Genomic DNA, 19,687 nt, shown 5'->3' on the forward strand with positions numbered 1-19,687 from the left:
CAGAAAATAATTCAGACATAAAGTTATGTCAAAATATGTCAATCGAAAATATGTGGAACATATTTTATGTCGGCAGAAAATATGTCTGAAAATATGTCGACAGATCTGCCAGACATATTATGTCGTAACAACTCTGTATATATATATATATATATATATATATATATATATATATATATATATATATATATATATATATATATATATATATATATATATATATATATATATTTAAATATATATATATATATATATTTATATATATATATATATATATATATATATATATATATATATATATCAAACCTTTTAAGAAAAGGAGTGCGGTCGCACTCCTTATATGACCACGCATACAATTTTTTTTTTGAAAACTTTGGGACGGTTTTTTGTATATATTTATAATTTGTTTGTTTTAAAAAAAGGGCTTGAAAAAACAAATATAATTTAAAAAGAAAATAAAAAATAAAAAAATCATAAAATAACATAAAAATGGTAAAATAAATAAAGAAAAAACCAGAGAAAATACAAGCCTAAAAGTAATACATTTTTTAATATAAAGCACTTCAATTAATAAATCAAACACAACTAATATAAGGTATTTTAATTATCTTTAATATCTTAAAAATCATTACAAAAATGTGCAAAAAGAACTTGACTTGACTAACGAGAGACAATTACTAAAAAATGAAATGAGTTCTTAATGAAATAAAAACTTAACTAAAACAATATTCTAATCTTCTCTCTTTTATAATTTTTTAATAAAATTAAGTGACACTATTTTATATAAAATAACAACTTACTATTAATGATACTTTAATATGGAAACAAACTTTTTTCAATTTATTAAAGAGTATAATATAAATTGTTGTTTATGTATTTATGCTTTATTTCAACAAGATCCTAATAAAATTATTATTAGTTGAATTGTATAATAATTAAACAAGTAAATATTTTTTTATAACCATTTCATGTTTAGTTTGTAACTTCATGTTTAGTTAGCAAAGTTTAAAATATTTGAAATAATTTTTATAAAGTAAGATGAACAAAAGAATTTAATTGTTGAGTTACTTAAAAAATATTATAACAATCTTTTTTTTAGCTATGACTTATCTATTTAAAGCAATTTCGCAATGCATCAGACCCTTGAATCAGCAGTCTATAACTGCTTCACAATACCTCTGATAAATTTTGATTTATAGGATTTACCGCTTTTATAAAGTCTTTTGTTTGTTCAATAGTGTTAAAGTATTATTTAAACTATACACCTTAGTGGCCGAAGTGGTTAGCTCACAGCGTTTTTGAAGTGCATAAAGATATCATATACTATAACAAACAAAACGAAGAGAATTTTTTAAAAAGCTTAACATTTTTAAAAACATTAAAAGACCGGGAGATATTTATTGCCCTAGTGTCATGATACTTGTGTTATTAATGTGCTCAACTAATTAGCTAATAATTCTGCCTGTTTAACGCACATTAAAGACAGAAATTTCATTCTTGTGGGAAAAAAGATTTTAAATTCAAACTTTTATTTTCTTCCCAATTACAGGGCGAGTGTGCTAATAAGCTGCAGATAGTCTGAAATAAAATTTTAGTTTAAAACTAAAAAAACATAAAAAATCAATTTCTGGAGTAGCAGGATGGGCTTCATCCTGCTACTCCAGAAAGTGCTGCTGTAGAGGCAAAAAAAAGAAAGAAAAAAAAAAGGCCGTAGCTAGAAAAAACTTTAAAACTTTATTTTAACAAATAAAATTATTTTTTTTTATATTTATTTTTTTATCTATGAAATTATTTATGCTTAATGTTTACGTATTCAATTAGGTAAATGTGCGCATCAAACGCACTGAAGAGACAATTTTCTTTCTTAAAGTAGGAGGTAGTTTATTTCAGAATTTTTCTTTAAAAATAAATAAATGGGGAAAGGGTTTTAATAAGCTCTTTATGTATGCTAAAAAGGTGCATATGTTAAATTGTTTTTGCTCATAAAACAATTTTTTTGAATGAATTATTTTTCCATCATTTACTAAAAAATATTGAAGTAAATAAATAATAAGCATAGAAATGATCGGTGTTGAATAGATAAGTATAAATAGTCAGTGTTGAATAAAATCAAATTTATTTACTTCAATAAAAATATTGAAGTAAATAAATAATAAGCATAGAAATGATCGGTGTTGAATAGATAAGTATAAATAGTGTTGAAAAGACCTTTGTTTATAGATCCAGGTAGCTAGGAGAAAGATATATGCAAAAAGTATAGAAAAAGTTTGTGTGGAATAGACCTATAAAGATCTTTATTTTTACAGGGTATATTCTGATTTTTGAGTTTTTTAATAATTCAATAAATCAAGTATTTTCAAGTAGAAATTTTAATTTTAAAAAGTTTAAAAATTTTTGTTTAAGTTTCCTTCAGATTATATATAACTCAATTAATTTTACACACTATATATCCAAATAATCTGAGTTCACTATACTATATAAGGGCATGGATTATATCAAAGTCCACTGAGTACGCTATATACCAAAATGCACTAAACATACTATATACAATATACATACTATATACAATATACATACTATATACAATATACATACAACATACTAAATACAAAAATGCAAATACACAACACATCAAAATAATGATAGTATTAATTATTTTTAATGTTTTAATTTTCATTGTAGATGGTTCTTATTGTCATTGATAAAATGGTAAAACTTCAATATATTCAGTGCAGCACAGTTATTAATTGGATTTTTTCAAAAGAAATGGAAAATGAATTTATGAGGTTTTGTAAATAATAGTTATATAATAATATTTTTTTGAATTGATTTTTATTTGTTTCATAATAACATTTAATAAATTTAAAATTTTTTTAAGATATACAACCTGGGAGCTGATACACAATACCCTAAAAAAAATGATGAAACATAAATCAAAGGTAATAATTTTCCAAAAGTTTTATTTTCAAATTTACTTCACTGAACTGTAAAAAAAAATTTTAATACCAGGTAAAAAAAGATCTAGAAGATGCACATGAACGTTTGGATGTTCTAATTGATAAAGCTAAACGAGAGGTTTTTATAAAAAAATATATTTATTAATATTTTATTACATCATGTCATAAAAGTGTATTGATTATAAAATTGATGCAATTAGCCGTATTTTTCAAGAATTATTTTGTAATAAAAATTATTGATAAAAAAACCATATTTTTGCGTATAAGTTTATTTCTAAAGGTTTACTTAGACCTATTAATCAGGGGTAACTGTGCACCACTTACACCTGATAATTAGAACTATGTGCCTACACCACAAGTATAATTGTATTTTTATTAAAATTTAATTAGGAGCAAAAACATGGAGAATCTGAGGATGATGAAACATATAATACTTCACCTTCGGAAATAGAACGTCGACAGGAAGAAATCGAAGAATTAACACAAAAAGTTGAGACTGCTAAGAAAGATCAGAAAGAGCTGTTTTTAATAGTTTTTCAAGTATGTATGACTAAATATTTTGGTAGAATTTATTTTTAAATTATTTTGCAATTTTTTTTTCTGAATTCTTAGCGGTTTACAATGATCATCACAGAACATGTCGCTGAATGTGAGCGAGAAGGCAGGAAAGTTGTGAATTCTTGGTATAGGTATACTTTACAAAGACTGCAAGAAATATTTCTCATGGTACGCATATTTTATGTTTTGTTTTTGTAGTTAAAATTGATTCAAAATCATAAGGAAATCTTGCAAAGAACAATAGAATAATTGTTATGCACTTGGTTTGTAATTACAAACAGTACAATTTAAAGTTTGATAGAAAGTATTCAAAATCTACCAAAGTTTACAAAAGTTCCTGAAAGTCTTAAAAGCCACTGTTAGTAGAAATTAGATAATTTTAAAGCAATAAATACTGAATGTCTCCAATTCTGTTTGTTTTTCTTCTTCGCATATTTTTTCTTTTGAAATCTGGAAGATGGAAGTATGATTAATTTTAATCTCATTCAAAGAAATATAAGTTTTATTTAAGCAAATTATATTTTAAATATTTTCAGTTTCTTCTTAAAAAGGTATACATTTCGAGAAAAAAACAACTAAAATGTTTTAAGAAAATAGTGTTCTTCAACTTGTAATAAATGTTTTATAAAAGCTAGTTGCTATTCTTTTTTCTTGATATTTCACTTTTAAAATAGTTGCAATCAAAGCAATATTTAAAATTTAGATATAAGTGAGTAGGGTTGAAAATTTCCAGAAATTTTCAAAAAAAATTTTATTGCAATAAACTTGTATAGTTTTATAAATTTCTTTGTTTCAAAATATGCTTTTTGTCATCATAGTATTTAGATATTCTTTAAATATTTAATTAAAAATATAAAATAATAAAAGCAGAAAAATAAACATTTTTAATTTAAATTTGTATAATCAAGTCTGTCAATTTAAGAATCATTATTTTAAAAAAAGCAATAAAACCCTCACCCTAACCCTGAAACACAATTGCAAAAAATGTCTAATGTTAATTTAAATAATATTAGATATAATGTATAATATTAGATATAATGTATAAAGTTGCACACTCTACAACTAGTACAGTATATGCTTTCTCTATGCTTTCTTTCTAACTCGACTTCTTCTGACTTTCACTCTACCATCCTTCGTTCTTCTTAAACTCATACACTCTTGTTTCATCAAAGCGGGTCATGATGCTCTTTAGTGAGCTGAACTTGTCATTGCAGGCCTTGGTATGTGGTCTTGATATGGCAATAAGCCGGAGGAAGATAGAGCACAATACCAAAAAAGCAAGAAAACTCTCAAGTTGTTATATGTTACTTTTATGTATATCCCTTTTGTGGAACAACGAAAAGTAGATTTTTTCCAAGTTAGCTTGTCTTTTGAGCTTGTGCATAACATATTTCTAGCTTTTACTTCAGCTACGATGTAAAATATTCACAAAAGATAAAGAATAAAATAATTTTTAGATTAAGAAATTCTTACAAAAGATAGAGAATAAAATAATTTTTAGATTAAGATATTTTATTGTGTATTATTTTTGTAGAGTGTTTTAAAGAAACAAAGATTTTTTATGTGTAAAGATTACATATAAAATTTTAAAAAAGAAAGGAAGATTTTTATGTATAAAGATTGCATTTAAAACATTTATATAAAAAGTACATGTTATAAATGCATTAGCTGTGTTAGATTATAATAACTTATCTAAAAATGACATTAGAAAACACATTTGATCTAAATGTTCAGTAAAATAATAATAAATTTTTTTGCTTGTATGACACTTATAAAGCACACACGCACACACAAATCATCCACTATTGGGGTTGAAAATTATGGTGTACAGTGGTGGCCAAATTATTAGACTAAATGCAATTTTTGATGCATTTGTGAAATTTATTCATAAATAATGCAACATTTTCACTTCAAAACATTACAAAAAATTAGAAAAGTTAAGAAGCGCAATATTTTATTGTAAAAAAGCACAAAATTGAACTGTTTAAGTATAAAAACAATTAAATACAATGCAAAATTAGGACTTGATATTCAAATGCCAAGATGACTTAAAATCCGCATTAATAAAACTAAGTTAAAATTGCAATAAAAATGCAAAAAGTAACAATAGAAAATGAAATAAATTACAATGGCAATGAAAGTTCGAATAGTTGAAACATATCAGTTAATATTTTGTATGGTTTCCCATATTTTTAAACAGTGCCAGGACCCTTAAAGGCATCCCATGAATAAAATTCGGGCAAAGCTTACGGATTTCGTCGTCATGATGCCAGACATTGATCAAAGCCTCGGTCAGTTCCATCTTGTTTTTTGGTTTCATCCCTCCTACTCTTCGTTTGACACACAGGTTCTCAATGGGGTTCATGTCAGGTGAATTACCTGGCCACTGCAGAAGCCTAATGTGGTTGTCAGCTAAGTATTTCTTGACTGTCTTTGCAGTGTGACAAGGTGCTCCATCTTGCATAAAAGTGAACGGTCTCCGTCGACACCATTTGCCAAGTTGAGGCATCAGTTGTGTCTCAAGCACCTTCTTGTATTGAACTTGATTCATGGTGCCTTCAACAATATACAGTTGTCCAGGCCCATGAATAGAGATAACTGACCAGACCATGACATACGTTGGGTGCTTTACTGTCTCTGCAACACAGTCAGGATAAAATTCTTCTCCGGGTCTCCTATGTACATAGGCTGCTTTCTCATCCATGATGTAAAAGGATGATTCATCACTGAAACACACCTGACTCCAATCATTTTCAGTGAAATTCTTGTGTTGCTTTCCCTATGCCAAATGTAACACTTTCATAATTTACATTTATATTTTTTATAAAAGTGTTACATACAACAGTTTTAATAAAAACTGTTGTATGTAACACTTTTATAAAAAATATTGTTATTTTAACTTTTGAGTATAAATCAGCAAAATTAATAGGATAGCATGTTTCCACATTCCAGAGAAACCTTTGCCGCATGACCTGCACTTTGCCGTATACAATGGTTTATGGAAACCATTTATGATGCCAAATGCAATGATTTTATTTTGCTTTACTGAGCGCTTTTTTTGTGATGGCTTGATTTGCACATATGATCCTCCGGAGTGAACTATCAGCCAACAACTCATAATCTAAAGATGGTGTGGAGTAAAAAGGTTTTAGAAAGTTTGAGAATTTTAAATATTTTTCGGAAAAGTTTTGGAAACTTCAAAAAGTTCTAGAAACTTTGGAAAAGTTCTAGGAACTTTAGAAAAGTTCTAGAAAGTTCTAACGTATTTACATTTTATATTTGCTCCCTGTTGTCATAAGCGTCCTAGCCTAAGGGACAGACAGACAGACTGCTCTGCTTTATTATAGATATATTTTAGGGCCCTGTGAATCGATTCGATTTGCAAATCAAGTGTTGCTTTGATTCGAGATTCGATTTGAAAAAAATGAATCGTGTTTTTTTTTGTTGAAAAAGGTTGCCTAAATTTAGATTTCCCCATAGTGCTGATTCGATTTGTGATTCAATTCGATTCATAAATCAAGACCCCCTTTGATCAAAAATAAAGGTTTGCAGGGCCCAGTTTTTTGCGTTATAATTTCAAAAGCAATGGTATATAAAATAAAAACAACTGCATAAATACATTTTCTTATTTTAATCTATATTTGTTAAAAATAGCTTCTTTTTTTTCTGGGAAATATTTGTAGATATTTGTGATGTTGTCTGATTACTAATAGGATATTTTATCGTTGTTCTTCCTTTTGAGATGAGCTAACAAATTGCTGGATTATTCTGATATTACTTATGGCACAATCATTTGTAACATTAAAGTTTTTTGTTAAAAATAAACAAAGTTATTGTAAGATTCAAGATCCTTTAAGTTGCCTTTAGCATGAATGGTATATAAGCAAACCTTAATCTCACTAAATCCAGTTTTATAAAAATAAACCAACTTCCCTCTGTAATCAAATCTTTCAATTGAGTGTTATCATTAAGAACAGCAACCGTTGACTTTTCAAAGTTTCAATTTCAGGCACTTTATGCTGAAGCAAAATTAAGTGTCTGATTTAGTTTGCAAATCAAGACATGAATCAGCAAAAACCGTAATAACTGTTTTAAGAGAAAAGTACCAAGAATGAGCTTGCATACTCTTCAACAGTGCGTTACCTGCCTTTAAGTTTAATTATTTTTGTATAATTTGTGCATTATTGAAACAATCTAAAGTTATTTAAAACAGAATGCTTAGCAACATGAGACTTCAAAAACATGGATGCATGGAAAATTTTCTATTATAGAACACATCTTAGAAATGTTTTCTTTTTGTTGTTCACATGGATCATCAATTACTAGTGATGAAATTTTAAGAACTAGTTGAGATATGGAATCTGCCATTAAACAAGCTGCATGACAGGCTTCCGGTTGATAAATTTTAAAATCTTTTAACTAGTCAGATTTATTAAAATAAAATGCAAGATATTCTACAAGATGTTTGTAATTGTCCCTTGTAAAAGTTGTGTTATTCAAAGAAAACTCTATAAAACTCTTTGCTTCAAAATACAAACTGTATATGCCTGAGTCAAAAGTGAGTGAGACTTAGAAAACCTTTTAAATCTATATTTAGCATCAGGAGCAGAAATTAATAGCAAAGATTTCTCCGATCGCTTCCTAAAGTTGGAATAAAGTTTATTACTTGAGCCTTTGCTTTTAATCTCAGTTAAAGCTTTGTAAACATGTTTAATGTTCAGTTTGTAAATATGATGTCTACACATTAACCAAAGCAGTGGTTTTTTTAACTTTCTTGTTAAAATCATAGTTGTTCCATCCTATCTCCCTGTATTTGTGTCAGTAGTACAAACTACAAAAACTTGGTTGAGCACTTCAAAATACCCCAATTTGCACAACTAAAACCTGATCAAAGTAACACTGGAAAAAATATCACCTACATATATATATATATATATATATATATACATACACCTACATATATATATACATATATATATGTATGTGTATGTATATGTATAAGTTTTATCTTAAGGAATTAAATATATAAATTCCTTTTAAATATAAAAATTATTTTTAGTCATAATAAGTTTAAAAAATGCACGATTTATTTTGATGTAAATATTTTATTAATAAGATATTATGTTTATTGTTAATTCAATAACGTAAAGTTTTAATGACGTTCATTTAATTTACGAAAATAAATTATGATCACGAATATGTTATCGGTAACTGATAAATAACAAAAAAAAAAATTATTGTTTAAAAACATTATTAAAAAGAGTTCACAAATTAAATAAGAAAAAATGTATTAACAGTTAATAAAATAACCAAAAACCAAATATAAAATCATAAGAAAATAAACAAATATTTTACGTTTCATGAAAAAAATATTTTTTTCAAAATAAAATTTAGTTCATATTTGAAGAAAATAATAAAAATGATTTTTTTAATAAGAACTTAGATTTTATTTGTAACTTTTGTTATAGTGAGAAAAAAACAAACTGTATGATTTTTAATGCGTTAATAAAATAACTTTAATTACAATGCGGTACTTGAAAAGACGCTAGTGACGCAATATAACTTCTAACGATGCAAAATATATTTGCTGAGTTGAGTTACTTAGAAATGCGCTACGCGTTTTCGCTACGCAGCGAAATCTCGTAACAAGGCCTGATATATGTATATATATACACACATATGTATGTATGTATGTGTATGTATATGTACAGTATTGGCCATTAATAACAATCCACCATGGTTTTTTTGATATTATTCGACTTTGATTGATAATAAATCAATGATTGTTTGACTCATTTTAAATATAAAAAGTGTAAATTGATGAGTATCATATTTTCTTTTAAATAAATATAGATTTTCATAAAAGTATCAATTGATGCGCTAATCATCTGGGTTTTTTTAACACTTACCTCATAATCTAAAGTATTTATAATGGCCAAAATTAACTATCCACTCTATTATTTCAAAATTCCTTTAAAATTGCGTTTGTCTTTGAGTAAAACTTTAAAGTTATTTGCAAATTAATAATTATTGTTAGAGAGTTTTTCTTAAAAATTGTTACAAATGTTTAAAATGTTTGTGTAAATGAAATATAAAATTTAGCATCTAATTAGCAACTACAACATTTCAGCAATAAAAAAATCAAAATGACTGGAAAAACTATTGATAATATGACAAAATGTAAAATCATAGCTATGAATGAACAAAACATCTCAATGAGAAAAATTGCGAAACATTTAAACACAACACATCCACCTGTTAGCAGAATAATCAACCGATATCATGAATACAAAACAATTGAAAATGTTCCGCGTCCTCGAAGACCCACCATTTCAAATGAAAGAAATGAACGTTCACTTATTTGCATAGTGAAAAAAAATAGAAAGTTATCATCTACTGATCTCAGTCGAAAATGGCAGTATGCTTCTGGTGTTGTTGCTAGTGTTCGAACAATTAGAAGAGTACTACAAAAACATAATTACATGTGGCGAGCTGCTTGCAAAAAACCCCGTCTATCAAAAAAACATCAGAAAGCAAGGAAAAACTGGTGCTTAGCTCGAAAAATTTGGCCTAAGAGCATGTGGCACAACGTTCTTTTCAGCGATGAAATTAACATTGAGGTTGATTCAAGAAAAAACCGATTAATGCTGAGAAGAATGCCACATGAAAGAATGCGCCCAGATTGTTCTATGTATAGAAAAAAACAAGGTAGTGGCAGTAAAGGTATCTGGGCCTGCATGAACTATGAAGGTGTCGGTTGCTTCAAACTATTTGATGTCAGGCTTGATTCTCAAAGATATTTACACATATTGGATAATTATTTGATGCCTTATATTGACATTTTCCGAAAAGAAATGGGAATTATCTTCCAACAAGATAATGCTCCATGTCATACTGCTAAGATTTGCAAGCAATGGTTTGAAGAAAACTACATTAAAGTCATGTCTTGGCCTGCCAATAGTCCAGATCTCAATTGAATAGAGAATTTGTGGTCTTGGTTAGACCACAATCTTGGTAAAATTGAAATAAAAGATCTGGACCAGCTGAAAGAAGAAGTAACAAAATTACTAAATAATGTTCCAAAAGATATTACTAAGAATTTAGTGAATTCCATGCCGAAACGGATCAATGAATGCTTAAAAGCTTAAGGATTGTCAACAAAATATTAATTTTGTTTTTTTTTAATTTTTTGTGTATTATAATTTTTTTTTGTTCTTATAGTTAGTTAATTTTGTTGATGTGGTTTGTTTATTTTGGCCACATTTTTTTTTGATACATATTAACACTTGTTTTCATTTCCATATTTCAGTTTTTAATTTTTTTATTTTATTATTACTTTATAATAAATTTATATAGTAATTATTTGATTTATTTGAATAAAAAAAAATTGAAGAAAAAATCTCTTTTAATTTTTAAAATATGTAATTTCAAACTTATATTCATACTACAATAACATGATGGAATGTTATTAATGGCCAATACTGTATATACATGCATATACAATGGCGCTGGAACGGGGGGAGAGGGGAGTTGGAGGAGGCAATAGCCCTCCAACTTTTGGAAAATTTCTGTTTTTTCCATTCAAATTCTGGCTCCCTTATCTGCCCTTAATTTCCATTTCAGCCCCCAACTTTCTTGACCTTCCTACGCCACGGTATATGTATATACAGAGGAAAAAGAAAGTTGGGAGGCTGAAGTGGAAATTAAGGGAGGCTAAGGGAGTCAGAATCAGAATTTAAATAGAAAGAGCAGAAATCTTCAAAAAGTTAGTGGGTCTATTGCCTCCTCTGCCCTCCCCCTGTTACCTATACTAATGTATATGTATGTATGTATGCGTGTATATAAATATATATAAATGTAGAGCTTCTAATGTTATTTATAAATGTATAATACTCCCCCCCCCCCCTAACACTCCAGAAAAAGTATATATTGGACTAGCAGAAGGTGAATGGAAAAAAAGATGGGCTAACCACAAACACTTATTCACAAAAAGCTGAAAAATTCAACCACCCATTCAAAGTATATATGGCAGATAAAAGAAAACTAAAAAATAACACCCAAATTAACCTGGTCAATAATTAAACAAGTCCTCTGACAACCACGAGCCCAAAGATTAAAAAAGTAAATATATATATATATCTATATATCTATATATATATATATATATATATATATATATATATATATATATATATATATATATATATATATATATATATATATATATATATATATATATATATATATATATATATATATATATATATATATATATATATATATATTAGGGTGTTTCAAAATAATGACTTTTTAAAATTTCAACTAACATTGCTTTTCATATAGTGCCCCACCATGGATATTACTAAAAAAAAAAGTTCTATCACATTTGGACCACTCAATCAGTCCAGGCAATGGGCCCAAAGTTCATTTTAAAGCTGTTTGATCTTTTTTTAAGTCAAATTGAGGGGACCTTTCTGATGGATCAATTTTAAAAAGTTAAATTTTTTAAGGCAATTTTATACATAAGAATTAAATTAAAATCCAATGTTAAGCTTTATTTGTTTGAATAGTAGGTCAAATAAACAACTATATTTTTCGAAAATATTGTTTTTTTGCATTTTTTGCTCTTCGATAAGGTTTTTTTCAGTGCCTTTGGTGTTTACAGTCAGAATGTAATGTTTAAAGCAGCTACAGAATTGTCTAAAATAATGAGTTAGGATTGTCCTTCTTTTATGTGACCATATTAGGTTGTCTATCACAATATTTGACATTTAATAGCGTTTGTTATCTTTCAATAATGATATTTTAATAATAAATTTCAATATGAAAAAGGTCAATAAATATCTAGATGCAACTTCAATAATAAAACCATATCAAAAACACATCCATGAAACTTGTCAGTAATTTCAAATTGGTCAAGAAGTTCCATGATCGCTGTTTTCTCCTCCTCTCCTGTACTTGAAGTTAGAGGTGGAATACCAAGTAGCTCTGTCTGTCCATTTATTCTAACTAATACAGCAAGCCTGTGATATTGCAATTTTTTTCCATCAGTGAACTCTTTAACAATCTTGCTATCAAAGCGTAGAACTATAGGGGATACTGATCACAGCGCAAGAGTAGAAATTTGTTTTCTAATCTTCTCTCTTTCTTTGGTCAAAACCTCCTCTACAAATGATGTTGCGCTAGACATAACAAAATTTGATACAGAACCTCCGGAGTTTGCAATGATACTGGACATACTTGCAGTATGCTGTCTAGGAGACAGTCCTTCTCTTATAGCAGTAAGTGCTGTTTTCTGTAGAATATCTTTTGGAAGGAGAATCGATGAGCCAGATTCTTTTTTGCCTATATCTGCTTCAAAGTTTGAGTCAGAATTACTATCATGACTACTTGCAGAGCTGTGTGAAATGTTAAGATCATTTGCAGTGTCTCCTGCACTTTTCCTGGTAGTCAAATGCTTCTACTGTGATCTTTCAATGGCATATGAAAACCTTTTTTTCTTAGCTCCATAAGTTCTCTTTTTATCTTTGCTTATCTTATCAATCAGTTATTCAGGATTTCTACTAATCTAAAAGCAGTTCAGAAGATCTTGAAGAAAATTTTTTCTTGACTTGGTATTTGATGGACCATTCCTGTGACGGCTCTTCTTTAACATGTTGTAATAATTCACTGTGTTCTTTATCTTTACCCTATACATGGCAAATAAAAAATTTAGGTGAATTCCCATCTAATAAAATACGTGCCTTAAACATTTAATTTTAAATAAATACTTTAAACATTTAATTTTAAATACTTTATATACAATGAAAAGTACGTAATAAAATAGCATAAATGTTTCTACTGTGTAAATATAAATGGTAAATTGAATTAAAGGTTAAAGTACTTTTTTTTAAACATAAAAAAAGTATTTGAAAGGTTTGCTTTATATTGTCCATTGTAATTGGAGGGAGTCCAGCTAGATTCCATGGCCCAACCAATTTGGACATTACACAGTGGATGTTCTCTGCAGGATATTGGAGCTCAAAAGAATTCATCTTGAATTGACACCTGATTAAATCTATTTGCTTGGCGTTTGGATTTAGCTTTCTAAGTTGGTTATAATATAATATATAATACTACAGAATATAATATATAATACTACAGAATATAATATATAATACTACAGAATATAATATATAATACTACAGAATATAATATATAATACTACAGAATATAATATATAATACTACAGAATATAATATATAATAGTACAGAATATAATATATAATACTACAGAATATAATATATAATACTACAGAATATCTTTGCCATTAAGAAGCTTATTGTTGGGGAGAGTCTCGTTTTCTTCGTAAGAAATATTTCTAACATGTTTCTAGTGCGTTTTATCTTTTACTTTGGAGGCATTTTTTTTTTTATTCTCTGAATATATATATATATATATATATATATATATATATATATATATATATATATATATATATATATATATATATATATATATATATATATATATATATATAGATAGATAGATAGATAGATAGATAGATAGATAGATAGATAGATAGATAGATATAGATATAGATATAGATATTTACTGAAAATATAGTTATAATAATATTGCTGAGCATCTCAAATATAGTTATAACATTAGAAAGTATAGTTATGACATTAAAAAAATATATATATATATAAATATATATATATATATATAGATAGATAGATAGATATGTGTGTGTGTGTTTGTGTGTGTGTGTATATATATACATATATATATATATATATATATATATATATATATATATATATATATATATATATATATATATGTATATATATATATATATATATATATATATATATATATATATATACATACATATACATACATACATATATATACATTAAAATAACCTTTTGTTTTTCAGCTTAAAAGATAAAAAGATATTGTTTAGCTAAACTTAGTTTTAAACTGTTCAATTCTCAAAATTTGTTTAGCTACACAAAATCTTTTTAATAGCATGCGATAATAGTGTCGTCTCCACTATCGAAGTTGTAGCATGTAATACCTTCTGTTCGTCTCCACTATCGAACTTTACTTTAGTCACACTGTATTGAACACCTTGCAACAAATCACTTAAAAAATATCAAGAAATGTTCGCACTTTGAATGTTTACTTCTTTTGAACTTTTCTGATTGAACTAGTCCATCACTGGATCTTTTTTATTTTCTGACTTGATCCACTTTGTATCTCGAGCATAATAGTAGTTCGAAAATAATAGTATCTTTCGAAAAGTTATGATGGTCTATGAATAATCACAGTTTGTCTGAAAAAAATGTTTGGTACAGGTTAATATATCGAACTAATTAAATCGGAACTACTTTCTTTAGTCAACAACACCATGCAATATGGAAATAAAGTCAACTGATTGTGTGGGAGCCAGGGATGCGGAGTCCCAAAAACGACTCTGGATTTGAAATTCACAAAAAGTTTACTTCTTCATAGTTGTTAGTATCTTTGAGGTCTAAAAATATTAAAAAGCTTTCTGACTCGGTGTAGTTAAGGCGATTTACAAATTATTCAAATTCTTTTATTTGAAATTAGCATGATTTTAACAGCGTATTATGACCAAAGTTTTTGATAGTGTAATTTTTTTTTGCTTCAGGTTTTTTAACATTTAAAGAGACTTTTTTTTTATATAATTTTCAATACCTTTTTACTACCCCTAATAGTAAATCTAAAGAACACCATTTTAGAGTCTTTACATCACTTTCGCTCATCAGCATTAACATAAATTTAGTTAAAACCTTTTAAAAAGTGCCTTAGCCCACTTTTGATCCTAGTTCTTATCGGTTCTGACGTATATTAACTATTTATAGTTGTCAAAATACAGTATTTCTAATAATTTGCACAAAAAAGACTAGAATTCCGACCAAGAAAGAGCATATAATTAAGAAAAATTGCCAATAAGCGATCAGAACAGATCATATTATTAAACTATGATGTTTATTTCACCTAAAAAGCGTATTTATTTAAAATCTTATTCAAATTTGGACAAGCAATCGTGATTTTAAGATGATTTTTTTTAAAAAAAAAGAATCTTCGGTCTGGGTTTTTTTTTGCCACAAACATTTATATTTTATGATACCGCAAAATTTATCCTTTTAATTTTTTTCGTCTTTTCATAATTTACAGAACTGATCATTTAACGGAAATATGTCGTAGTCAACAAAATATCATACAGACACTATAATATTTTTAAACTGCCTTAACTACACCAAGGACTACTGTTGGTAAAAAAAAAATTAGGACTTTTAGGTTAAAGGAACAATCAATTATCAAGGTATAATGGCGGCAAGGGCTCTGGGCTTAAAAACAGTTAGTCCAAGTCATTAAATTTCATTAATTTATTTCTAATAGCATAATATAAATCAACCAATATGTTTAGAGCTTCTGGAAACCAGAGACCAGGAAAAATCTGAGATATAAAGCCGGAGTCCTTTCGGGACTCCACATTCCTGGTGTGAACTACTGTTTTTAAGGGTAGGGTGAAAATTACTTTTTTTGAAAGTTTCTCCTGTTACGCCATAAGGTTTGCTCTAGATTATAAAAAAAAATTAGATTTAATTTAATAATGGGTCCTATCTGACCTTTGCATATTTAACGGGTCCTTAATATCCGCAAAAGATTTCTTCAAAAACTCTATCAACCTGGTACTCAAAAGAGGCGAAATTGTATAAAAATTGGTATTCATTTTTTTAAAAAAAAATACGTTTGAAATTTAATTTGTATAAACCGTAAAAAAAACTTTAAAAACGATAGTTTTATGCAATAATATCTAAAATAATAATATTTACATAAAATGATTACTATTTTTGAAAAATTTCGCCTCTTTTGAGCACCAGGTTGACATTGACATGACTTTAAAATTTTTTTTTTGCCGTCTAACTGGTTAAGATAATTTTTTCAAAAACGTGTTTTTCACGGCTGATTTTCTATGGTGCCGATGCAACCACGTGCAATTAAACTAAACCCACACCTATTTGGTGTAAATAAATCCATGTGGTTATGTTTGCTTAAATAGCTACTCAAAGCCACTCAAAGTTCGTAGTTTTTTTACAATTTTTGTACTTAAAGACAATGATTTTGAGACAATAAAGTTTATTGAGTTTTCCTTTGCATTTTTTTTTAGTAAAACTTTTGGCTGGCTCATCGCAAACTGGTTGACAAAAATGTTCAAACTAATAATATACAGGACATTGCTTTTTAAAGTATGAAATAAAACAAAAAAGAAAATTGACTAGAATTCTTCGATTTATAAAGTACCGCCATCGTCTAGCGACAAATGTTTAGAACAGAATATTTTGTATCTGTCATTGCACATATTATACAAAGAACATATGTGGAAAAATAATGGAGTTAGTGACGTTCAATATTCGTGACTGTCTGATTCTTACCGACAATCGCTATCCATAGGCACAAGACGTGTTTTAGGCGTTTAAAAAACGTAATAATACGTTTTTTAAACGTCTGAAACACATCTTGTACCACTGGGTTTTGTAAAATAATATTAATACTAGGCAATTACCTATAAAATATTATATTACCTATAATAGGCTAATAAAAAATAATTATTTATAAACTTTTTACCTCACTAATAAAGATATCTAAAAAGCACATACTTTTCCATTTTATAATTTTGTGTTTAGTATAATTTTATAATGTTGTGTTTAGTATCATGCTGAAATCGATCAATACTCAGATAAAATGGAGAAATTAATTTTTACGCCAGACATCGCTTCTCACATTCTCGAAGTATTTAGGCGTTACAAGTCTCTACGTTCTTGAATTATTTATTGACTGTACACCAGTGGATTCAAGGAATAAAAAATATTTTTTAGCTTCAATAAAAAGCAATGAAATTAATTTTGCTTTTTGAAAGAAGCACCTGCATTAAGAAAAGATTTGTAACTAATAGTAAAATGTATATGAATAAATCTCATTGATAAATTTTGTTGTTTTTTTTAATATTTTTTTTTAACAGTAATCATATAATATTAAAATAAGGAACTTATTAATGCTCATTCGAGCGTGTTTGACACAATACTCTTGGCAGCCATTGCAACCGAAGTAATAGCGAGAAAGAGTAGCAGCACTTTTTTTATTAGAAAAGTCAAAGAAAGTATATGCAAATATCTAACTTACGCTAACTTCAAATTATGTAATGTTAAAAACATATTAAAACATATATCAAGTTTTTTAGTTTTAAAATACTAAAACATGTCAAGTTTTTTTACTTTCACTTGAAAATTGCATTGCGGCAATATCTCCTTAAGATTTGATCTGTAGCACTTGTTTCCGTTTGATTAAGTCTTTAATATATTATATAGTTTTAAAACTTGAGCTGGACAATGTCTTGCGTGGCCGTGTGGTTAGAACGCATGGCCCCTAATGCAGAAATTCCAGATTTGATTCCTGACACCGGCGGGTTTTTTTAAATATTTTTTTACTTTAAGTCATACAATTGAAAACTATTGAAAATTGTTATGTTTTGGTAATAATTAATAAATGTGTAAATATCTTATATTTTACAAAGCTATTAAGCACTTTTTTAAAACCACAACCCGTAATAATTTGTATTTTCTCTATGTGAACGAAAGTCTATGCAAATATCTAACAAGTAAACCTCAAGTTATGTAAATTACATCAAATTTTACAGATTTACTTTTACTTGAAAACTTTATTGTGGCAATATCTCATTTATTAGAGAGTTTAAGCAAACGAGCGTTACGTCAAAGCAGTGGTAGAATTTCTCGTAAATTATTAATAAGTCTAAGGGAAACTTCCTTTGTAACGCTTCGTGTTTAAAACGTACGCTAGAAATCTTATTTCTTACCACTGCTTAAAAATGTACATTATATGAAAATGTACAACATGAATAATTAGTGAGTTTATAACTAATATTTTTGTTTCGAATTATTTGCTTTAATATTTCTGAGGTTAACGTCCAAAGCCTATCCACTTCGCGAAACTCCTGTTAATTGATCGAAATTGTATTCTGGGATGTCCTGCCGGACCTTTCCGCAGCTAACACAAATAGTTTTTTTTTTTAATAAATAAACTTTGTTGCTAAATATCTCAATTTTGTATTTAAGATATATCAGTTTTGTAATATTAAGAAACATCAATTTTGGTAAGATTACCATAAGAATGTTTCAACAAGAATGAAATAATGGGGAAAAAACGTTTTGCAGAACAAAAAAAGTTGTTAGAACATAAAAGTATTTTATTATACATAAAAGTTATTAACATTAATAAAAGTTATTAATATTATACAATACAACATAACAAAGTCTCATTACAAAAACCTAAATTGAAAAAATAATATAATATATCAAAGGGCAATACGTACAATATTTTTGTAATTGGAACTTGACTTATTAGGTGGGTTTACGTTCCTGTTTTAAAAATTTTATGAAATAAAATATTCTTGTAATAACAAAAAACATAACAATTTTTTTAAAGTTATTAGCACATCGTCAGTCCGGAATACAAGTGTCCTATACGACACTGTGTTTAAATTTAGAAATTAGCATTCAAAGTTTAAAGTATAAAATCTCTTTACGTAACTTTAATTATATGTTGAAATTTAACAAAGTTGACTAAAATCAATATAAGTCTTTGTTTAACTTGTTAAAAAAACAACAACAACAAAAACTTCCCCCGAAACTAAGAGCATTGTTTTTCAAATACGACAAATGTATCAGGCAACCAAAAAAGTTCGTGCGGTTTTGCAGATCCATAAATAAATACACATAAAAACAGTTTTAATAAAGTTTATTCTGAAAAATAGTCTCCTTCAGCAAGAATAACTTTCTCCCATTGTGAAACAAGCTGATATCTTCCATTTTTATAAAAGTCTTTAGTTTGGTAGCTAAAAAATGAATTAACTCATTTTCGAGATCTTCTCTATTTCGAAACTGTCGAATCCTCATATGATTATCCAGGGCCAAAAACAGGTGATAGTCGCTTGGCGCAAGGTCTATTGAATACGGAGGGTGAGGTAGAATTTCCCATTGTAAACGTGCTAGAGTTTCCCGCGTGATTTTTGCGGTGTCCGGTCTGACGTTGTCCTGGTGGAATGCAACACCTTTTCTGTTTGTCAAAGCTGCTT

General features: G+C 27.6%; 1 protein-coding gene across 1 annotated transcript in view; it reads left to right on the forward strand.

Moving 5' to 3' along the window:
• Positions 1–17,523, forward strand: part of LOC136089457 (nuclear cap-binding protein subunit 1-like) — a 151,507-nt gene extending 133,984 nt beyond the window's left edge. Inside the window, exons 23-28 of the mRNA XM_065815467.1 lie at positions 2,683–2,786; positions 2,879–2,939; positions 3,010–3,075; positions 3,348–3,497; positions 3,570–3,683; positions 17,248–17,523. Coding sequence (XP_065671539.1) covers positions 2,683–2,786; positions 2,879–2,939; positions 3,010–3,075; positions 3,348–3,497; positions 3,570–3,683; positions 17,248–17,361 — 609 coding nt within the window. The 3' untranslated portion in view covers positions 17,362–17,523. The remainder of the gene's footprint in view (positions 1–2,682; positions 2,787–2,878; positions 2,940–3,009; positions 3,076–3,347; positions 3,498–3,569; positions 3,684–17,247) is intronic.
• Positions 17,524–19,687: the final 2,164 nt, after the last annotated feature.

The sequence above is a fragment of the Hydra vulgaris genome, chromosome 13 (assembly GCF_038396675.1).
Source record: "Hydra vulgaris chromosome 13, alternate assembly HydraT2T_AEP".
Taxonomy (NCBI): domain Eukaryota; kingdom Metazoa; phylum Cnidaria; class Hydrozoa; order Anthoathecata; family Hydridae; genus Hydra; species Hydra vulgaris.